Consider the following 19,015-nt stretch of genomic DNA (forward strand, 5'->3'; position numbering starts at 1 on the left):
TTAGATATCTAGAGTTCTATAACAACTAGATGGTTATAATCCTGCGAGTAGTCCTACTGAAGCCTCATACTATATCGAGGAGATTTGCTGGGGTGATTGCTATTGGAGATGCCCACCAGCTTGCTAAACTATTGAGCTAATGCTATAGATCTTTTCATTTGTCCGTGGTGCGTACCACATAGTTGGGTGTAATTCTCAAGTCCAAATACGTGTTGAATTGACAGACATATTAGATGCCAAACTTCCCCCCAACGCCGCCGTATACGCCAGATCCCAAGTCAGACTCGATCCGCTGAGGTAAGGACTATCAGTAGTCTGGTTCCTGAAGAAGGCATGGCTCTCAATGGCGCCAGCCCTGTCCGCAATCGCCAGATTTGCATAGATATGGCCCGCAAAGCCGCCGCTGCTGAGAGATCCAGACTTGTTGCCAGCGAAATACTGATCCCATTCCTGACGGACAAATGAAGGTTTGCGGACATAGGCGCTGCTCGGCACGATCGGAAGCATGTGGATGCCTTGGATGTAGGCGATTTCGTCGCCAAAGTACGTCGTGTGATTGACCTTCCTATCCCAGAGGATGCCCGTTGCGCGGTTCCCGATGAAGTTGGCTGGTTGGACCCTGTTGTCGCTTGCCAGGAGGAAGTACGACTGCAGGCTGCGCGCCGTCACTGCAAGTTGGAGATTGCCACGGGCCTCAAGGTTGGCGTCACCAGTGGCTTTACCCCACATCTTGATGGCGTAGGTCGAGAAGGCATCTTCAGCTGAGGACTCTTGATCCTTGCCGTCAAGTGCCTCGAGGACACCTCGGGCCCAGTTGTGGCCGTGGAACCAGTCGAAGGATCGTGAAAAGGGGAAGAAAGGGTCTTTGGTCGATGGATTGGACCAGTCACGGATCAGATTGTTGACCCAAATCTTGTTCACGCCGCCGTTCATGCTCAGCCAAGAGGGATCAAAGTGCGCAATGATTGCGGCAGTATACACATAGTAGCCGTAGTGGAAGTTATGGTCGTTGTAGTATGTGTTGCCGAAGTCGATTGAAGAGTCGTTGTTGCCGTAGGATGCAGAAGAGACGATGCCCTTCCACACGTCATCGTAGCATAGGGGGTTTGGTTCTTCATTTTTGACGTACCTGTCAAAGGCAGCTTCAAGCTTTGCAAGCGAATTAGCCGTGAGCGATGTATCACCAGCAATGTTATGGACAGCATACAAGGCTCTCGCGTAGACTGAAAAGGCGATTCCACCGTAGTACTTTGATGTTAGATTTGTAAGCTTTGTGATATCCCGGGCCAGCTCGACTTTTGCAGCCCTAATGATTTCCGCTTTGGCATCCTGAGAAACTGTTGCTGCGGAGCCCTTGGATCCCACTGATCCTAGACACGATGACCATGGATCGAGCCCAATGTCAGTAGGAAGTTCACGCTCCACCATAATGAACTCGTCTGCAAGTACAGCCGTGGCAATTCCCTTGGTTGTACTAGCCAACATGATACTCGTCAGACCCCTCGCGGACTCTGTGCTAAAGGACTCAACGTGATGCGGCAACGCAAACATGAGCAATTTTCGTTGCTCTATACCCTTTTTTTTCCAGGCTAGGGTGTAGGTGCCTGTGCGGCCGGTAACAGTGCCCGAGATGGTGGCACCGACTGGGTAAACTCCAGCAGCTTTATTGAAGATGTCGATACCGGCGGCTCCTACAGGATTCTTGGCAACTTGGACTGTTCCAGAAAAGCCTTTCGGACCCAAAATCGCTCCTTTGCCAATCATTTGAAGGTTCGGTCTCTCAGACAAGCAGGTGGGAGCAAGGTAGATCAACCAACTCGACCCATCGCCCAACCGGACACTCCACCCATACACTGAGGGGCCAGAGTCGGCAGCGCTCAAATGAAGACTGGTAATATTTGAGAATCGCTTTTGAGATTGAATAACCACAGTGGCGTTGCTGTAGACACCAGTGACGAAAGCCATGCCCTGTACGACGGGGAACGATATAAGAGGCTTCGCACCTCTCCTCGGTGCAAGATTCACGTTGGCAGAGAATGCTGTCAGCGAGTCGGTGGTGAGAACTGTTCCATTCTGTAATTCCCGCGCCGAAAGAGCGATTGATTGCCGAAACGCAGGATCTTCAAAAGACTTTACGGGATCTCCGGGCCCGTAGATAAATTCATCGCGATCCGTATGAGAGATAGACAAGCCGTAGCCTTGTTTGACAGGGTCGCTGGACCACCAGATCGAGTAGGGGTGAGTCCATGTGGCATTATCTTGGTTATTGGCAAAGAAGTTGGCATAGAACTTGTTGGTTTGAATAGGACTGTTCTTGTTGTCCACTCCAACGGGTATCTGTGGGTGATCTGCCCTGGGGGGAACGAGAATTGGTTGGTCGTGAGAGATTTTGACAAAGAGGTTATCTGAGCTGAGCTTCAATGCTCTTTCATTTATGTACGAACTGTGAGTAGCTGAGCGTTTAAGGTGAGTATGACTATGCAGTCCATGGTGGTGTCTGGAAGCGTGTATAGTCCTAAAAAGAAGAAGTATGACAATAAGGCCGCGATAAAACATAGCTTTGAAATTCGAGTAAGGAGTGAATCAGAAACATGATATATAAACGGAGACTTGCAAGAAATATATAGCTAGACTTGCCTTTTTATTTAAGCTTTCTCAACTCAGGGGGATTTAAGTTGATTAATATAAAAGCTTTAATGGGGAGTCGAAGTAAGAATAGGATTGAAACACACTAGCAAACCTTAATAGTCGTGTGCCGTGTTCACCATGCTACAGGGTCTCTCTATGCCACGCTATTTTAACTTTCACATCTGCCGCTATCTCGTCCGAGCTTGCCGTGCAATAATTAACTTCATGCTGCAATTAAACAGGGAGAATGCATCAAACGAATAATCTACAGTAAGCGGGGAACTCTGAAAACTCTAATTTGGTCCTTGGAAAGCTTCCTTCAATATCGATGCTACACCCTTGGCCGTCTGTAGAAATGATCGTATTGGGATCGGCAGTAACTTGTTATTAGTGGCTGTGTAAGTCGTGACTGACATGCCATTGGTAGCGCATACAGAACCTCCGGGTAGAACTGGTTGCAAAGACGTAGTCACGGGTTAAGTGGCTTTTTCAGTCTCTAATGACTTGCGAAACTGTGGCATATCACCACTTCTCGGGCATATACTCCAACTTATTGAATTCAGTATGTACTAAGAACTATGTCCTGCCCTCTCTTCTCCATGCGGATGATAGAAAGCTCATCGAAAGGTAATGGTCTCTGAACTCAGAGCATTGACCTAAGCAGCTGTAGCGAAACCAATACGAGAGTTGGTGGTGTCGTAGACGGAGTAATAGTTCTCAAGGAACTTCTGTCCGATAATGATGTTGACACCAGAGGAACCACCATCGTTGATCCAGGCGTAGTACTTGCCGGAGGACAAACCGAAGTTGCTGTACTGAGCAGTAGGGACGAGGTACTGCGCGGGTGTGAGGGTGTAGGTTGTTGAACCGAACTTGATGCCAAAGTTGGCGGTAGGCTTCTTGGTGAACGCAGCAAGGCCACTTGAGCTGTCAGTAGAACCACCTGCGGCAGACAGGAACTTGTTGTAGGCACTGGTAGGGATGTAGATAAGTGTAGTGCCAGTGTCGACAATACCGCTGCCGGAGCCAAGGCTGGTAGATCCATAGGTAAAGCCGGAGACAGAGATTCCCCAGTACTGAGAAGCTTGGCCACTAGTAAGAGTCGGGAAGTAGGTGAGGGAGCCGGTGTACTTGGAGCTGTCGACACCACCGAGTGTCAACTCTCCATTGGCATCACTGTCATCACTACCAGACTCGGGCTTGAAGGAGACACCAAGAACCTCGGAAGAAATTGAACCTTGGCTGTAGAGATTGTCCATAAACGTTGGGACGGTGTCGGCGTTTGAGACAGTGCTCTCAGTCAGATCAACGGGGCCAAAGCCGATGATGCCATCTACACCAGAAAAGCCGCTGGCACTGCTGGCAGCACCAATCGACTGTGCGGCAACACTGAGGCCGCCGAAGCTGACCTTGTCTTTGTACTCAGTACCGGAGAATTGACCAGAGCCGTAGGAGACGCTGACAGAACCACCTGTAGACTTGCCAGTCGAAGTAGGCTCACACTTGGTCTGAGCACCACACCAAGTGTTGGAAGCTATCCTAGGTTACCATATAATTCCATTCACGTTCGAGGAATATGTGACTTACATCCAGTATCGACAATGAGGTTCCAGGTCTTGCCTCCAATCACGACAGGAGCGACGTAGGAGACATCCTCGTTAGTAACAGTGCCAGAGCTGACGGCATCGACGTGGAAAGAACCCTCTCCATTGACCTTGCGAATACGGGCCTGTCCCTTCTGGACGATGGCCTTGATCGAACTGGCCTTGACGACATGCTTCAAGGGCAGAACGGCAGTCTTGGCCCTAGGCTCAAGCGGCGACGCTGCGACGGAAGCCGCAGCGGCGAGAGTGAGAGTGACAGCGAAAAGCATCTTTTCTGGTAGTATCAGAATTCGGAGAGGACAGTTGAGATGATGAGATGATGATGAGATGGATGAACCGATATTGAAGCAAGACTGCGAGCTTATTTATATCTATTCAAGTTGATAGTATGGCTTGATCTATCTACGACTTCTCGGCAAACCGGCATCGTGGAGGGCATAGTTATCTCTAAGCTTGACAGTCTGGACTAGGCTCTAAACATCTACAACATTCTAGATGGTGTTCATGCTTGCTATGAAGTGATCGTCCTGTGGGTAGCTGTGTTGAATGCCACTTGCCCCTAGCGTGACGTGATAACTAGCACCTACCGCATTGGGCAGGTTCCGTGGCCAACTTGCTAATCTGATAGGGTGTATGGCCGGTCAAGCGCCCAGACTAATCTCTCAATGCCGAACTCTTCGCCCAATCAACTTCATCCTATACAACAGTGTGACATTAGTACCCCAGAATCACGTCTTTGATCTGCGCGAATCGCTTGGCATCGACTCTGGATCGTCTGATGGACAAGAGACAGACTCTCGGTGCCGTCATAGCCGAAGATCTTTTGCAAAGCGATCAGACATAATATAGAGGCTAGTCGTAAGGACACTTACAGCCTGTCTGAACTAGTTTATCAATTAGTTAACTTTATCTTTTCTCTGTGATATAACTTTTATATTACTTTCTTATAGAAGAATTGAGTATGATTCTTTCTTCGATGCATTATTTTATTCTAGTTTGATATTATATTTAATAAATCCCTTAAAAACAGTTAAACAGAATTTAGCCTATAGGGATACAACTGTAGTCCCTGTACTAAATCCCTCAGACTCCTTCAAAACTACCAAAGTCGTGACATTTCGCAGCTTCCGTTTATGTCATTGAAGCCTAACATTGTCTAAAGATATCTCCGATTTAATACTACTCTATATCGGCAAGATGTGCCGTTCCTTATCATTGACATGTCTTGCAAGATCACTTACCTATTTCGCCCAAGGCATGTGAAGAAAAAGTCCCTTATCTTCGCTGTTATGCCCTATCAGCTTTCGATGTTCTCATATCGAGGTCTGAATCTGGTTAAGCCTTGATTGAGTGCTAACAGAAGTTCCTTGTCGTCCTGATTGGGTGTGGTAGCCGGATGAATGACAGGGGTATGACAGGGGTATGACCCCCACCGCGTCTCGTACCGTGCCGAGGTGATAGACGAGTATTGGCATTCCATTTGCCGGCTCTATGTCCACGGCATTGAATGAGAAAGGAGATTCAGTGAAATGAAGCCGAAGAGATAATCCGGAGTTTTAGGTATTGGTGGGCCACCAGCGGTAAAACTGAAGATATATATTTTCGCCGCCTTCACTGGAGAATCTGTAAATTTGTACACTGAATCTCGATGCTTGTCGGGCAACATGGATGGCTTCGTAACCCGCGTTGTTGCCATACGGCTGAGGAATCGAAAATAGCCTTAATATACAAAGGTATGGATCAGAAATACTCACTTACCACTGTGTTTGCAGCCTCAAGCTTAACCTTAGAGGCAGCAGCCACTTACACGATATATATGGATTATTTTCTCCTTGACATCTGGTGACAAAAGAGGAACCTTCCTGCTGAGAAGCTATATATTCTCATAACTGCCTTAAATGGTGTATAGAGCCCGCGACGCAATGGGAGACTTAACTTTAAACCGCCCTCTTTAAGTTCTCTTTGCTGATTTAAGCTCTCGGTCATAAATCCCAGCCCACGCTCTTGGATTGGGTTTTTACCAGCTGCCTGATTCGTTATGACATTTAGCTACTCTAAAAAGCTCCTTGACTTTTTCTCAACTGTAGATTTGCTCAAGGGCGTTTAATCACTGCTATATATTCAGTCGTCCATTGGTTGCATTTTCATCTTTGGACGTGTCAGATACCCTATATTCCATAACCTGGAGGCAACTTTTGACGAACTCCGTTTTTGAGAGATCCACTGGCCCGGACAGGGGAAGGAATAAATAGCCGCTTCAGGTGACCGTATCAGGCCACAGCCCCTAGCTTATTATCTATACGCGTATTAATTTATCGGGCCACTAAACGTTGGAGATATTTATTAGAACTTAGTCCAGCTGAAAGAGATGTCCAAGGCATCAGTGAGAGCAAAGAGTTTATTATCTATATCCAATAGTCTACCTTTTCTACCTCTGGAACGGAACCAAAGTTCTTTACATCCCTCAGCCTTACAACGTTTCACAGATCTGAAAAATGAGGAACCGAGACACCGGAAATGAATCCGAGGGAGCTAACATTCTGGAACCACCTGCTCGGGCCATGTAGCTGTTTCAGATGCCACGCCGCCCACTCTAGCTGTGGGCAGTTCGTATTCTTACCGCACAACATTCCAGATTGGCGGAACAATTGGCCTAGTTGTCGGCTCGAGAACTGCAATTTGCGAGATAGCTCAACACTGAGTCAAGAACACGAGTCAACAGCAAGCGCCTTTCCGTTATATATCTCCCTGGGAGTCGTAAATCAGTTTCTGTTCTGGCAGTATCGTTCATTCATTCATTTCCTAGTCCCTCGTTTCTCCTATTTGTATACGTTAATAAGGAATCTGGTATTCCTCTCACATTCGTTTTAAATACTTATTCTTAACGCATCTACAATGCGTCTCCTCGATGTTTTCGTCGCCGTCGTGGCATTTCTCCCCACCTCATTCGCCGCTCTCCCTACGCAAGCCGAAGGATTTGCCGCTGGTACCACTGGTGGAAAGGGCGGTCAGGTCGTACGCCCCAAGAACAACCAGGAGCTTACCAACTACCTGAAGGATAACACCGCTCGTATCATTTATCTGGAGCGAACCTTCGATTTCAAGGGATCTGAGGGTTCTGCGACTGAGACTGGCTGCGCGCCATGGGGTACAGGTACGCACTGCCAGCTTTCTATCAACAAGAACCAGTGGTGCAGCAACTACAATCCTGGTGCTCAGAAGGTCACCCTCAAGTATGACAAGGCTGGTCTGAACCCTCTTATGGTGGGCTCAAACAAGAGCATCATCGGCGTCGGTTCCAAGGGTGTCATCAAAGGAAAGGGTCTTCGTCTTGCCAATGGCGTCAAGAATGTTATCATCCAGAACATCCATATCACCGACCTCAACCCCAGCCTGGTCTGGGGCGGCGACGCTATCACGCTTGACGGCACTGACAACATCTGGATTGATCACTGTACTACATCCTTGATCGGTCGCCAGCATATTGTTCTTGGTACTGGAGCTAGCGGTCGCGTGTCTATCACGAACAACAAGATTGACGGCGTGAGCCCTTGGTCTGCAAGCTGCAACACTTATCACTACTGGGCCATCCTCTTCCTCGGAAAGAGCGACGTAAGTAACAAGGACGCCATATGTCACAGACAACTTACTAACATGCTTTAGTTGATCACCTTCAAGGGCAACTACATGTACCACGTTTCCGGCCGCGCTCCCAAGGTTTCCGGCAACACCCTCCTCCACGTCGTCAACAACTATTTTCACGACGTCTTCGACCATGCTTTCGAGATCGAGGAGAACGGCCAGGTTCTCGCTGAAGGAAACGCGTTCCAGAACGTCAAGAACCCCCTCAAGGCTGGTACCAAGGGCCGACTCTTCACTGTCCCTACTGCCAGATCTGCCAGCTCCTGCAGGGCCGCTCTTGGACGCGCGTGTCAGATGAATGCCTTTGGAAGCTCTGGTGCCTTCCCTGGCGACGACACTGGTTTCCTCGGTAGCTTCAAGGGCAAAACTATTGCTTCTGCTGCTAGTGCTCAGAGTGCTAAGAATGCCATGACAAAGGCTGGTTTCGGTCTTGCGTAAGTGCATAGTCAGTCTGTTGCTCGATGGTACTCTTCTCTCCTATATGGGCATTTTATCGTGTATAATTACATTGAAGGAAGGCAAAATGGTGGCTGTTTTGTTGTAAATATTGTTTTGTTATCTCTGATAAGGATATGCTGGTCCAGCCTGTAATCAACCTTGATAGTTTAACATCTTATAAATTACATCGCATTGGCCATTTTCATTATTATTACATAGTTTGAAACGCAGATAAATACGAAATATTAAAGAACTACATACTAGAGCCACAAGACTATCACCTAAAACTCACCATATAATGCATAAAATAACAAGATCTAATAAGTAAGCTAGTTATAGACATGTCTGAGGTTGTATTCTTTATATAACAGGCATGAAGCAGGAAGAAATGCGTGTCATCCAGTACACTCAATTTCTAATGCACTACGGAGTATTCACATCTTATTATTCTCAGAAACACCGTGTAATTTATTAATTAGAATAGCTATTCAGATTCCTAATTGTCAGGTCATAATCAGATCTGGGGCCTTAAATCTTCTAGTCGTTTCAGGAATCCCGGTTAATGGTTCAACCCCATAAATCGACCCCTTTCTTTGAGACATACGCGTATAGCTTCTAATTATTCCGTTGTGCGAGATTTTTCCACCGCTAGCACAGAGGTCTCATAATGAATACGCTTTTGGGGAGGCTGGTATACTTGTCTTGGAAATCAACTGTTATTAGACTTCTGGCTGTTGGCCTACACTTGAACCCTGAATTTAATGTAAATATCCTCTGGAAATTAGGCACGTTTTCTCTGTACCCTTAATTCCGGCTGGTTTCGAGTTGATGATCTCACACCGCGGCGTGCTCTCTATTGGAAACAAGACTACATGATTTCTCGGCTACAAGTAGACTGGCGCACCCTTATTTCTCTGGCATGGCAATTCCTCTATCTTTCAACTAGATTCCATAAATTCTATAACTTGCTAGTCACTTCCAATATGTGCGGCCTCAATCAGCTCTTTCTCGTCCTTTCGACTATTGCTGCTGTCGAAGCTTCGGGTAGTACCAATTGTCGCCACCGACGACCCAAGAATGTCAATTCGGAAGACACCTCAACAACAGTAGAAATAGAGACTACAGGACAATCGCAAATCATTATCTCGACCGTCCTTACTGTCCCGACTGAGACACCTCAAGTAACTGAGCCCGCCATTAATGCCGGGGCTGTCCAGCCTCGAGAGCAAGAAATATCAGGATACAACACAGCTTCATTGTCGACATCGCAGCAAACAAAGAGTACTACAGAGGCTCTCAAGGAGCCTACCAAGAAGTTCTGCGGCAAACCTAACGAATTCGAAGTCCTGTTTGGAACGCCCTGGATTGTATTCTCCATGAACTACAACTACCAGTCCATCAAAGGCTCTTCCTGCGTCGGCTACTATGACTACGAAGGGTCTGGCGACAACCAGACCATTCACTGGAGCGTCCTATGGGATATTGATCCCAATGTCGGCACGAATCTCGTCAAGGGCTACAACTTTATCGGTCTTACGGAGGGTCTCGAAACAAAGCTCAGTGACATCAAGAGCATTCCTTCAAAGTATGAGTGGACCACTAGCAAGACTGCTGATTATAAAGGTATGTGATTATGACACTGCTGCCTCTCTCTGCAGAATGTGTGAACATGCATGCTGACTGTCGGTGCTTAACAGGGAATGTTGTGTATGACTTTATGACCTGCGATACAAAGGGAGACTCAACCTCCAGCAACGCGCAGGAGCTCATGCTCTGGCTAAACTGGGAAGGTGGTCAGGTCCCCATTGGATGGGGTGAGGGACCTAGCGCTACGATTGATGGACTCTTTGGCAAAGACGGCTGGAAGTTGTACCAAGGTGTCAATGCTGATACTGGTATTACAGTCACCTCGCTCCTGTGCCCCGAAGATAGTCAGTTTGGTAACGAAGAGGGCGGTAGTTTTGAGGGTGATATTAAAGACTGGCTTGTAGCGCTGTCCAAAAAGGGCGTGTTCAAATCAGACACCTATGTGAATGTAGGAAATGCTGGCATGGAGCCTTACTACGGCAATGTCGACTTTGACAACTACCTGAGCCTTCGGATTAATGTCTAGATGGAAGTGTCAAAAATGGTTAAAATTTCATGTTTCTGTATCTTATTCTTCACCTAGAACCATGTGTCAAAACGTTCAGTTTGCACGTATGTAGGTTTGCTTGGCCTGTAAACAATTGCTTAAATGTTTTCATGTCATAGATACTAAAAAGGTTACTGAAGAACATTTATGAAAGTGCATTCTTGTAGACAACAAACGAAGAATGCTTAAGTGCATGATAGTTTAAACGACTGACGGAAGTGAGAGAAAATGAGTGACAAGACAGAAAAGGTTAAAATAAGTAAACAATCAAGCAGTTGAAAATCTGGGAAGCGTGCTTTTATTATTCTCCTAAAAATCGGAAATGAGCATGTTGCGCTAGTGGTATCAGTGCCCGGAGACAGTTAATAGTTTGTATTAGCAGGCGAGCTAGTGGATTTGGGCTATTGAACACCAACGCCATTGAAGGCTTCCATTTGATAGTTATCATACTTTACAGGCTAAGCTTTTACCTTTTACCAGGAAATCCAGCAAAGGCCCACAACTATACTAAAAAGAAAGCTGCGAGAATAGCATTTCTTATAGGAGTTGTCGCTGTTTTAATAAAGACCATTCTAGAGCTTAATGGCTAAAAGATTTAGCTTAGCTAGGGCTCTTCTAGAGGTCTTATTGCTGTTATTCTTGGCTTTGTAAAAGATGTTTATATATAGTAATACGTTTCGTTGATATATTGAGTTAAGATTTCAGGCAGCTTGGTGTATTATATAAGACTTATTCAATTGCTGTATCCTGCACTATAGGCAGTGCCCGAATAATTGGCAATAGTCTAATGCTGAGAAGGCGAATAAGAATAAATACGCAGCTTTGCTGCCTGACGAAACAAGTACATATAAGTATCACGTGGGTGAGTGGCGCGTGACAGTCCCAAGAGACCATAAGCAGCCACATCAGGTGATCGAGCCAGGCTTTGACCCCTCACTCGCATGCGTCCCAACTATCAAATTTGAACCTTAGATTACGAAATGTCGAAATGGCTGAAGTTGCTGGACTCGCGCTTGGCGTCCTAGGCCTCGCTGGTCTGATCGGCGCTTTTAAAGATACCATCGATGTTTTCAACACCGTTGTAGATATGCGCCATATGGGCCGTCATTATCAAGTCCTCGATATCAAGCTAGATATAGAAAAGGCCCTCCTCCTTCAGTGGGCGGATCGGGTGAAACTTCTTCAAGCTGATCACGACGTGCGACTGAATGAACCGAATACCCAAACCCTCGTTCTGCGGATCCTTGGTTCAGTTCGATCACTTTTAACGGACGCGGATCAGTTACAAAAGCGATATGGGTTGCGACTAGAATGTGACACTGAGACAGCGACCTTGCCTCCCATCTCGACCTCAATGGGTCTTGAGCCGGACTTTTCATATCTGCCCTCCAGACTATTGAGCGGACCGATTCCGCTCCAAAATGTGAGTTCCGACCAACAGCGAGATCAATCTCAGTCTGGCTGGAGGTTCAGTCAGAAGCGCATGAAGAGCTTTGTGAAACGGCTCGAAGCACTGCCAGTTCCGGAACAAGGTCGGGCGACCACAACATCTATTGCCCAAAAGACACGTTGGGTTATCAGGGATAAACAGAAGTTTGAGGTTCTCATCCAATATCTTGCCGAGCTGACGACCAAACTCGATCAGGTTGTCCCTCCGTCAAGTTCCGAAATTGCCCGCTCAATGATCCAGAGCGATATCGAGCTCATCAAAAAGGATGTCAGAAAGCTTTTGTTGTTTCAGGAAGCGGCAGGAAACCATACAGCTATAGCTCAATCAACAGAGGAGAATCTCGATATTATGCGCCAGGCTCGCATTTTGAACACACTATGGTTCAGGATGATAAATGATAGATCCGAAAGCATCTCAAAGAATCATCGGGACACCCTTCAATGGGCCATTGAAGGTTCAAATAACACCGAGTCCTGGCATGATCTCCCGTCTTGGCTTCTCAACGGCTCGGGCATCTACTGGGTCTCTGGGAAAGCCGGAAGTGGCAAGTCAACCCTGATGAAGTTTGTCTTTGGACACCAGCGAACCACGTCGATCCTATCTCAATGGGCTAACGGAGGCCGAGTTCTTACGTGTCATTACTTCTTCTCCAACTTGGGAACAGATCTCCAGAAGAGCCAGGCTGGACTCTCCCGTACATTGATTTATCAGATACTGGATAAAAACAGGTCACTGATTCAAGAAGCACTTCCTAATATGTGGAAAGAATTACTCGAAAGAGAGTCTAGCCTGCGAGAAAAGGATGTGGTCATGCATGAAAACATCACTTTACCTTCAGTAGCCGAGACCCGGCAAGCATTTGAACTTATCTCAGCAAATAGCGGCAGGATAGGACACATCTGCTTCTTCATCGATGGCCTTGATGAACTTGTTGGGGATTATCGTGATAGTATCGACTTCATTAGCAAGCTGGCTCATAACGAGCAGTCCAAAGTCGTCGTCTCCAGCAGGCCTATTCCGACCTGCGTCGCTGCCTTCCAAAAGCATCCTCAAATGAAACTGCAAGACCTCACGCGGCACGATATACAAGCATATGTTCAGTTCAAAGTTGGAAGCCATCCGTCTATGAAGCGATATATGAGACGGTATCCCGAAGAATCGGCCTCCTTACTCAATGAACTTGTTGACAAGTCTTTTGGAGTCTGGCTGTGGATAATACTGGCTTGTAGATCTATTTGTGGAGGTTTCGATGATCATGATCGCCTTTCAGAAATTCGTCGTCGCGTAGACGAACTCCCGCCAGAGCTTAAGGACATGTTCATGCATATGCTCAGCAAGGTTCACAGACGGCATCAAAGACAAGGAGCTCAATTGCTCAAGATCTGCTATACATATCAGAAGACCAAGTCACTGTTTCTCCAGAAAGGCTTATATGCGCTAGGCCTTGCACTTGTGGATGACTATAATACGCAGACTGTCTGCATTAAGAATCTTGACGCCGAGGAGAAGCTAGAAATATGCGAAGAACTTGAAGGTCGACTGAGGAGTCGGTGCTGGGGTTTACTGGAGTTTGCAGACTTTAAGCCTGCAACTTCGGGAAGAGACATAACGGAATCAAAGGTCATATTCATGCACCGAACTTTCTTCGAGTTTCTGAACGATCAAAATATATGGAAGCTTGACTGTCTACAAATACGAGACCTAAATTTCGAATCAGCTACAGCCTTATCACTCTATGGCGCACATATGGCTGTCCAGAAGCTTGGTGAATATAATGAAGTGGCGGCCATGGATCTACTCGAGGAGGGCCTTTGGTGGGGAGCTGAAGCCGATAAGCAGAGACCTAGTGACACCAACAACTGCTTCTTCCATCTTACGGCCTTTCTATCGCTTCTGTCAGAAAGAAGACCTTCGTGCGATACGCTCCAGCTCCAGCGACTTGCACAGGCATTAAACGCTGGTGAGCTGTCTGACTGCTCACATACGGACAAATGCCCACCTACCTCGTTACTACTCGCCGTTGAAGCGGCGCAACGAACTTTGTCAAAAACCACTCAAGTTTCACAACAACAAATCATGACTGTCAGCGCGGATGCAGGCCCCTTCTATACCATGCGCTCAGGAAACCATTCCTCAGTGACAAATTTAACGATCGTCCATCACTCTCACGTTTCAGCACCTCTCACATGGTGGAGATGCTTCTTCTGATGGGCTGTGACGCTACCGATCTCGCCACAATCGGTGGATGGGAAACAAGTCTTTGGTCTTTGTGGTTGGAGGAGCTGACAAGGCTCACGGCCTATACGCTTAACGAAGATGAGAAGGCTGTTCTTGCTAATATCTCTCAGATGTTTCGAGCAGCAAATCAGAATTTTAGACCAGAAGGATTTGATGATATGATTATTGACTGGCCTGGTGTTGCCTATTAGAGATACATTATGCCCCCTGTCATATAAATCCAGCACACTGATTAGCGCTAAGTAACTTCTTTTGAAACCATGGGATGACTGCGGCATATAAGGTAAAGCTTTAGGCTGGGAACACAGGTGATGCAATGCTTTGTATTAACGACCAAGTATCATCAACAGTCGACCGCCTACTCTTCACCTTAAGCGGCCAGCCCGAGCTCCGATCTTGTCGCTATAGTGTATAGGGTCGCTGTTTATAAAGTCAGACAGTTCGGTATGCTAGCCTCGACTAATCTCAGCGGTGATGAACGTTCCCCTGATGTGAGACAAGTCAAGGGCAAGCAAGGATGGACTGTCGAGTAGCATGTCGTCAGTTGACGCTAAAAGTTCAACTGAAACAATAGTGGGTCCGTGCCTGTGAAGAGGAGATCAGCGGCTCTGTAGGTCCGAAACCCGAATCCGTAAATGTTAACAGCCAATTGATTCCTGGAGCAATAAACTGTATTATTTTAAGCAACAAGACTAAGTACACTTCTCTAATATATAACCATTCCCTTGATGCTTCTACAGTAGCAAATTATTATCTATCTACACAGCTATTATTTCTTAATACTTCCTTTTCTTGCGTACCTTATTTTAGCTTCTCTACCTGTCTCAGCTCTAGTCAACCCCTCCTCCATCGCCATCATACCCGGAAACAATCGCCAGAAAATGGCAAATAACACCCGAACGCCCGAAGGCTATGCCCCTTTCGATTTGTACCCTTACAACCCATCTCAAGGCCCAGCATATGCCTTCTTAGGCCTTTTCGGAGCGGCGGGCATTGCTCACTTCATCATGATGTTTCCCTATCGATCAGCCTTCCCGATCCCCATGATAATCGGGTGCGGCAGTACGTGGCCTACCTACCCATATCTGTGTTGTTCCATTTAGCTGATACTGTTTCTAGTGGAGGCCACCGCGTATTGGTTCCGCTCACGATCTCACAACAACTTGCGACAGACGCTGCCATTTCTAATTCAAAACCTACTCGTCCTTGTAGCCCCGCCATTCCTCGCTGCCACGATCTACATGTCCCTCGGCCGGATTACGAGAGCTCTCAAAGCACAAGAAGTTTCGCTGATAAGTCTACGATGGATCACCAAGTTGTTCGTTCTGGTTGATCTGATCTGCTTTGTTACGCAGACTGCCGGTGCCATTATGTCAGGCAGTGAAGATGTGGACGAGGCAAAGCGAGGCCAAACTATCATCATCGGCGGATTAGTTCTCCAGATCCTTGCATTTGCCCTATTCATAATCTGCACTCTCACTTTGCAGCTCAGAATTCGAGCGAGTCCCCCAGTGCACTGTGTTGCTGGTGTTATTGCGCACTATCGTCGATATTTCATTGCACTCTACTGCACCAGCGGCTTGTTCTTGGTCCGTAATGTGGTCAGAATTATTGAGTATAGACAAGGTGACGATGGTCCGCTGTTATCGAATGAAGCATTTCTTTATGTTTTCGATTGTTGCTTTATGTTGGCAATTATATTAATTGTCCTCATACTGCATCCAGGGCAGTTAATTCTAAAAGCTCGGCGGTTAGATGTATTGAAGGAGGATTTACCATTAGTATCAAGGTCATGACCTGAAAGAAAGGCTTATCCACTCCAATTTAGATTTACTTATCCCAATAACGGATTCAACACGAACAGGTAATTTAAGATACGCTTTATAAATGTAGAGTCTAGGAATTGTATACGTGTCTATCTTAATCATATCCCTTTGTAATATTATAACCGTTTTGCGCTGACATCCGCACCTTAATTTTCACCTCATAAGCGCCCAGGCTCAGGTCAAATGGAAAGTTCCGTCTCTTGAGTCATGGCGAGCTAGCAGTGGGCCGCCCTTGAACTCCCTGGCCAGTCATAAGTTTACGCATCGTATGCGCAAACGCTAACCCTGGCGAATCCGTGCCACCCGAAATGCCCTTGCGAGATTGCGGCAAGACCTCTCCATCTACCAGCTTTCGAATCTCTCATCAAAAAGTTCCCAACAAACCAATCTACGTTAGCACGAGGGAGAACTGCAGTCTCAAGCCCAGCCGATGAGAGACTAGGCACTTTTTCGCCACCTAACCGCCGTCCCCGGTACGAGTATGCGTAAACCACACAGAAAGTCTCGGCTGGGCTGCCAAACATGCAAAAGACGAAAGATTAAGGTTAGTCGTGTCCTACTGATTGTATCTGAATCCGATTTCCTGTATCTATAAAGCTATACCGTGCTATAGTACGTTAGTCTGATCCTGCTGACTTATCAAGTGCGACGAAGTCAAACCGCAATGCGGGAAATGCGTTCAGTTTGGCGTATGGTGCGATTTCTCTCCTCTGCCGCTAGGTCCCCAGCCTTCTCTCAGTCAACAGCCTGACAATCAGTCCCGGCGCCCGGGCCGTCCCAGATCGGATTGGACGTCATGGGCCGAGCAGATCCGGGTTCACGCAGCCGAGTCTGCTACACCAACTCTGAGTACAAATATGATGGATCTTGAGCTCTTTCACACCTACATGACGAGAACTGCAAGTACTCTTGGTGGCGGCAGCGGTTCCGGAACCCTTCTTTGGTCTGAAGGTGCGCCTCGAGTGGGATTTCAACACAATTGCATACTCAAGCTCATACTCTCGTTGTCAGCATTTCATGTAGCGCGGATCAAACCTGTTGACGAGCAGCGATATTCACTGATTGCGGAAACGCATTTAACTGCCGCGTTGCAGCCAGCGATGATTTTGATCAGCAATCTTGGTGGAGATAACGGCCCAGCTGCGTATCTGACATCTGTCTTGATATGCTTCATTGCTCTCGCCAAGGGTCCAAGTCCCGGGAATCTTCTCTTAACCAACATTGAAGGACAAGTTTCGTGGCTTCATCTCCTTAGGGGCGTTCGTTTGGTTGTCGAGTCCGCTGGCTGGTCTTCGATATTCTCGGGTACGCTGGCACAGTATGCTCCGCTACCTAGCGGCGATACACTAGAGCACACCGCAGCAACTAACCCAAACTTGATGGCTGACGGCATCGAAGACTGGCGGTCCTCTTTGAACAGAATCTCTAATCTGATAGCTCAGTTAGCAGAAGAGAATATGGACAACCTTTACGATCGTGAGCTCGAGGCGCTTACTGCCTGTTTTGAGAGGACATTTTGCAGAGGGCAAGACGCCGCCTTGGATACAGTGGGTAGGCTTCAGGATGTCATAGGCTGGGTCTACCGGCTTGGAGATGAGTACATGGGAGGGCTGCGCCAGATAGACCTCATCTCAACAGTCATTTTGGGACATTTTTGCGTCTTACTTCGGACAGTTGAGGCTCAATATTGGTTCATGCACGGATGGGCAGCACATGTCATAGGAGAGATTCTCGTTATTTCTCCCAATGCTCGACAGTGGCTTTCATGGCCAATTGCATACCTGAACCCGGAAGACCAGTAATGATACCTAGATTCGGGGCGAGTTACAACGAGCGGTGTCCCCTTCATAACTATTGATGCCATTTCATGTTCTATGCGATGGCCATGGCGAGCCTTTTGGGGGGGGCGAGGATCTAGAGTGTAAATATAGGTAGATAAGTCTGGTAATAATGTCTATGTAGTCTATGTTTGTGCCTTACTTAGGCCCAGTGCCCATGGCAGTCATCAAGATGAGGGAAACTTGATTACGCAGAGACTCTTGAAGCCACCCTGGCAGTCCTCGGATTAGGGAAGTCCACCACAAGTTAGAAGGTACAAGGATCTGTGCACCATAGCCAGAATAGACCTGGTCGCAAATTCTATCTGCCACAACTTCAGCTGGCGTGACAGTGTCCTTCAGCTTTCCGTTTGCAACCATCTCTGCTGTCATAGCCGTCCTAATCCATGAGGGATGTACAACACTTTTAAGCGTCAGGAGGCGTTTACATGTGTGACGGAGGGGAAGCAACTGACCTAGTGCGAACACGAGGGGCCTTGTAGATATATCTCAGCTCCTGGCCAAGGCCTTCGTGGAAAGCCAGTAGGCCGACCTTGGTGGAGCCATAGGCCACATTCGTTGCTTGCGTGGCGAAAGATGCTTGGCTAGCAATGTTGACAATGTGACCGTGATCCCGCTTAATCATGCTGGGGAGGAACTGCTTGGTGAGGAGGTAGGGGGCGAGGAGGTTTACGTCAAAGATATTCTTGAAGTAAGAGTCCGGCAAGTCTAGTATAGCTTTTAATTCTGCAAATCCGGCATTGTTGATCAGAACGGTCGGGTTGCCGTGGTCTTCTCTGATTTGATCCGCAACCGATGATATGGCTTCCGAATCCGAGAGGTTGATCTTGTAGAAGTATGTATTTGTGGCTAAATAACGTCAGGTGTCTGTTGACAACACATCACTTGCGGCGTAATAAATGCATCGTGAACTAACGGGACTTACCCAACTTGGTAGTAGGAGGGTCCCGATCCAGGATCAAGACCTTGACGCCCTTTTCAGCAAACCTTGAAACTATGGCAGCTCCAATTCCATTGCTTCCTCCGGTAACAACCACAATTTCGCGGCTCCAATCCCATGAAGGGTCGCTAACATAATTGTTGACCTTCCTCCTCGTATACCACGCATTCAAGTACCCCAACGACTTTAGGGCGAGGAAGATTCCAGCAGCGACTTGAACTTTTGGGTTTTTAGCCAGCTCAATGGCTTTGGACAAGACCTGTTGTTGTTGATACAT

The 19,015-nt window shown here is 47.2% G+C and overlaps 8 protein-coding genes across 8 annotated transcripts; 5 read left to right on the forward strand and 3 right to left on the reverse strand.

The window, feature by feature from the left end:
* Positions 1 to 195: 195 nt before the first annotated feature.
* FPRO_02097 (uncharacterized protein) lies at positions 196 to 2,556 on the reverse strand (the record flags this gene model as incomplete). The annotated part of the gene is made up of 1 exon (XM_031230261.1): positions 196 to 2,556. The coding sequence occupies one exon, from the start codon at positions 2,554 to 2,556 to the stop codon at positions 196 to 198; it is 2,361 nt and encodes a 786-aa protein (XP_031074377.1).
* A 728-nt stretch (positions 2,557 to 3,284) lies between these two features.
* Positions 3,285 to 4,501, reverse strand: FPRO_02096 (putative aspartic proteinase precursor; the record flags this gene model as incomplete). Its single annotated transcript, XM_031230372.1, has 2 exons — positions 3,285 to 4,162; positions 4,216 to 4,501. 2 exons carry the CDS (start codon positions 4,499 to 4,501, stop codon positions 3,285 to 3,287), a joined length of 1,164 nt encoding a protein of 387 aa, XP_031074378.1.
* A 2,626-nt stretch (positions 4,502 to 7,127) lies between these two features.
* Positions 7,128 to 8,312, forward strand: FPRO_02095 (putative pectin lyase precursor; the record flags this gene model as incomplete). The annotated part of the gene is made up of 2 exons (XM_031230483.1): positions 7,128 to 7,844; positions 7,896 to 8,312. The coding sequence occupies 2 exons, from the start codon at positions 7,128 to 7,130 to the stop codon at positions 8,310 to 8,312; spliced, it is 1,134 nt and encodes a 377-aa protein (XP_031074379.1).
* A 983-nt stretch (positions 8,313 to 9,295) lies between these two features.
* Positions 9,296 to 10,425, forward strand: FPRO_02094 (uncharacterized protein; the record flags this gene model as incomplete). Its single annotated transcript, XM_031230594.1, has 2 exons — positions 9,296 to 9,935; positions 10,010 to 10,425. The coding sequence occupies 2 exons, from the start codon at positions 9,296 to 9,298 to the stop codon at positions 10,423 to 10,425; spliced, it is 1,056 nt and encodes a 351-aa protein (XP_031074380.1).
* A 1,009-nt stretch (positions 10,426 to 11,434) lies between these two features.
* Positions 11,435 to 14,104, forward strand: FPRO_02093 (uncharacterized protein; the record flags this gene model as incomplete). Its single annotated transcript, XM_031230705.1, has 1 exon — positions 11,435 to 14,104. The coding sequence occupies one exon, from the start codon at positions 11,435 to 11,437 to the stop codon at positions 14,102 to 14,104; it is 2,670 nt and encodes an 889-aa protein (XP_031074381.1).
* A 911-nt stretch (positions 14,105 to 15,015) lies between these two features.
* On the forward strand, positions 15,016 to 15,930 carry FPRO_02092 (uncharacterized protein; the record flags this gene model as incomplete). The annotated part of the gene is made up of 2 exons (XM_031230816.1): positions 15,016 to 15,196; positions 15,254 to 15,930. The coding sequence occupies 2 exons, from the start codon at positions 15,016 to 15,018 to the stop codon at positions 15,928 to 15,930; spliced, it is 858 nt and encodes a 285-aa protein (XP_031074382.1).
* Positions 15,931 to 16,441: 511 nt separating this feature from the next.
* Positions 16,442 to 17,762, forward strand: FPRO_02091 (related to ECM22-strong similarity to YDR213w, weak similarity to Lys14p; the record flags this gene model as incomplete). The annotated part of the gene is made up of 2 exons (XM_031230927.1): positions 16,442 to 16,504; positions 16,605 to 17,762. The coding sequence occupies 2 exons, from the start codon at positions 16,442 to 16,444 to the stop codon at positions 17,760 to 17,762; spliced, it is 1,221 nt and encodes a 406-aa protein (XP_031074383.1).
* Positions 17,763 to 17,936: 174 nt separating this feature from the next.
* On the reverse strand, positions 17,937 to 19,015 carry FPRO_02090 (uncharacterized protein; the record flags this gene model as incomplete). Its single annotated transcript, XM_031231038.1, has 3 exons — positions 17,937 to 18,201; positions 18,254 to 18,647; positions 18,724 to 19,015. 3 exons carry the CDS (start codon positions 19,013 to 19,015, stop codon positions 17,937 to 17,939), a joined length of 951 nt encoding a protein of 316 aa, XP_031074384.1.

The sequence above is a fragment of the Fusarium proliferatum genome, assembly GCF_900067095.1.
Source record: "Fusarium proliferatum ET1 genome assembly, contig: FPRO_scaffold001, whole genome shotgun sequence".
In the NCBI taxonomy this organism is placed as follows: Eukaryota; Fungi; Ascomycota; class Sordariomycetes; order Hypocreales; family Nectriaceae; genus Fusarium; species Fusarium proliferatum.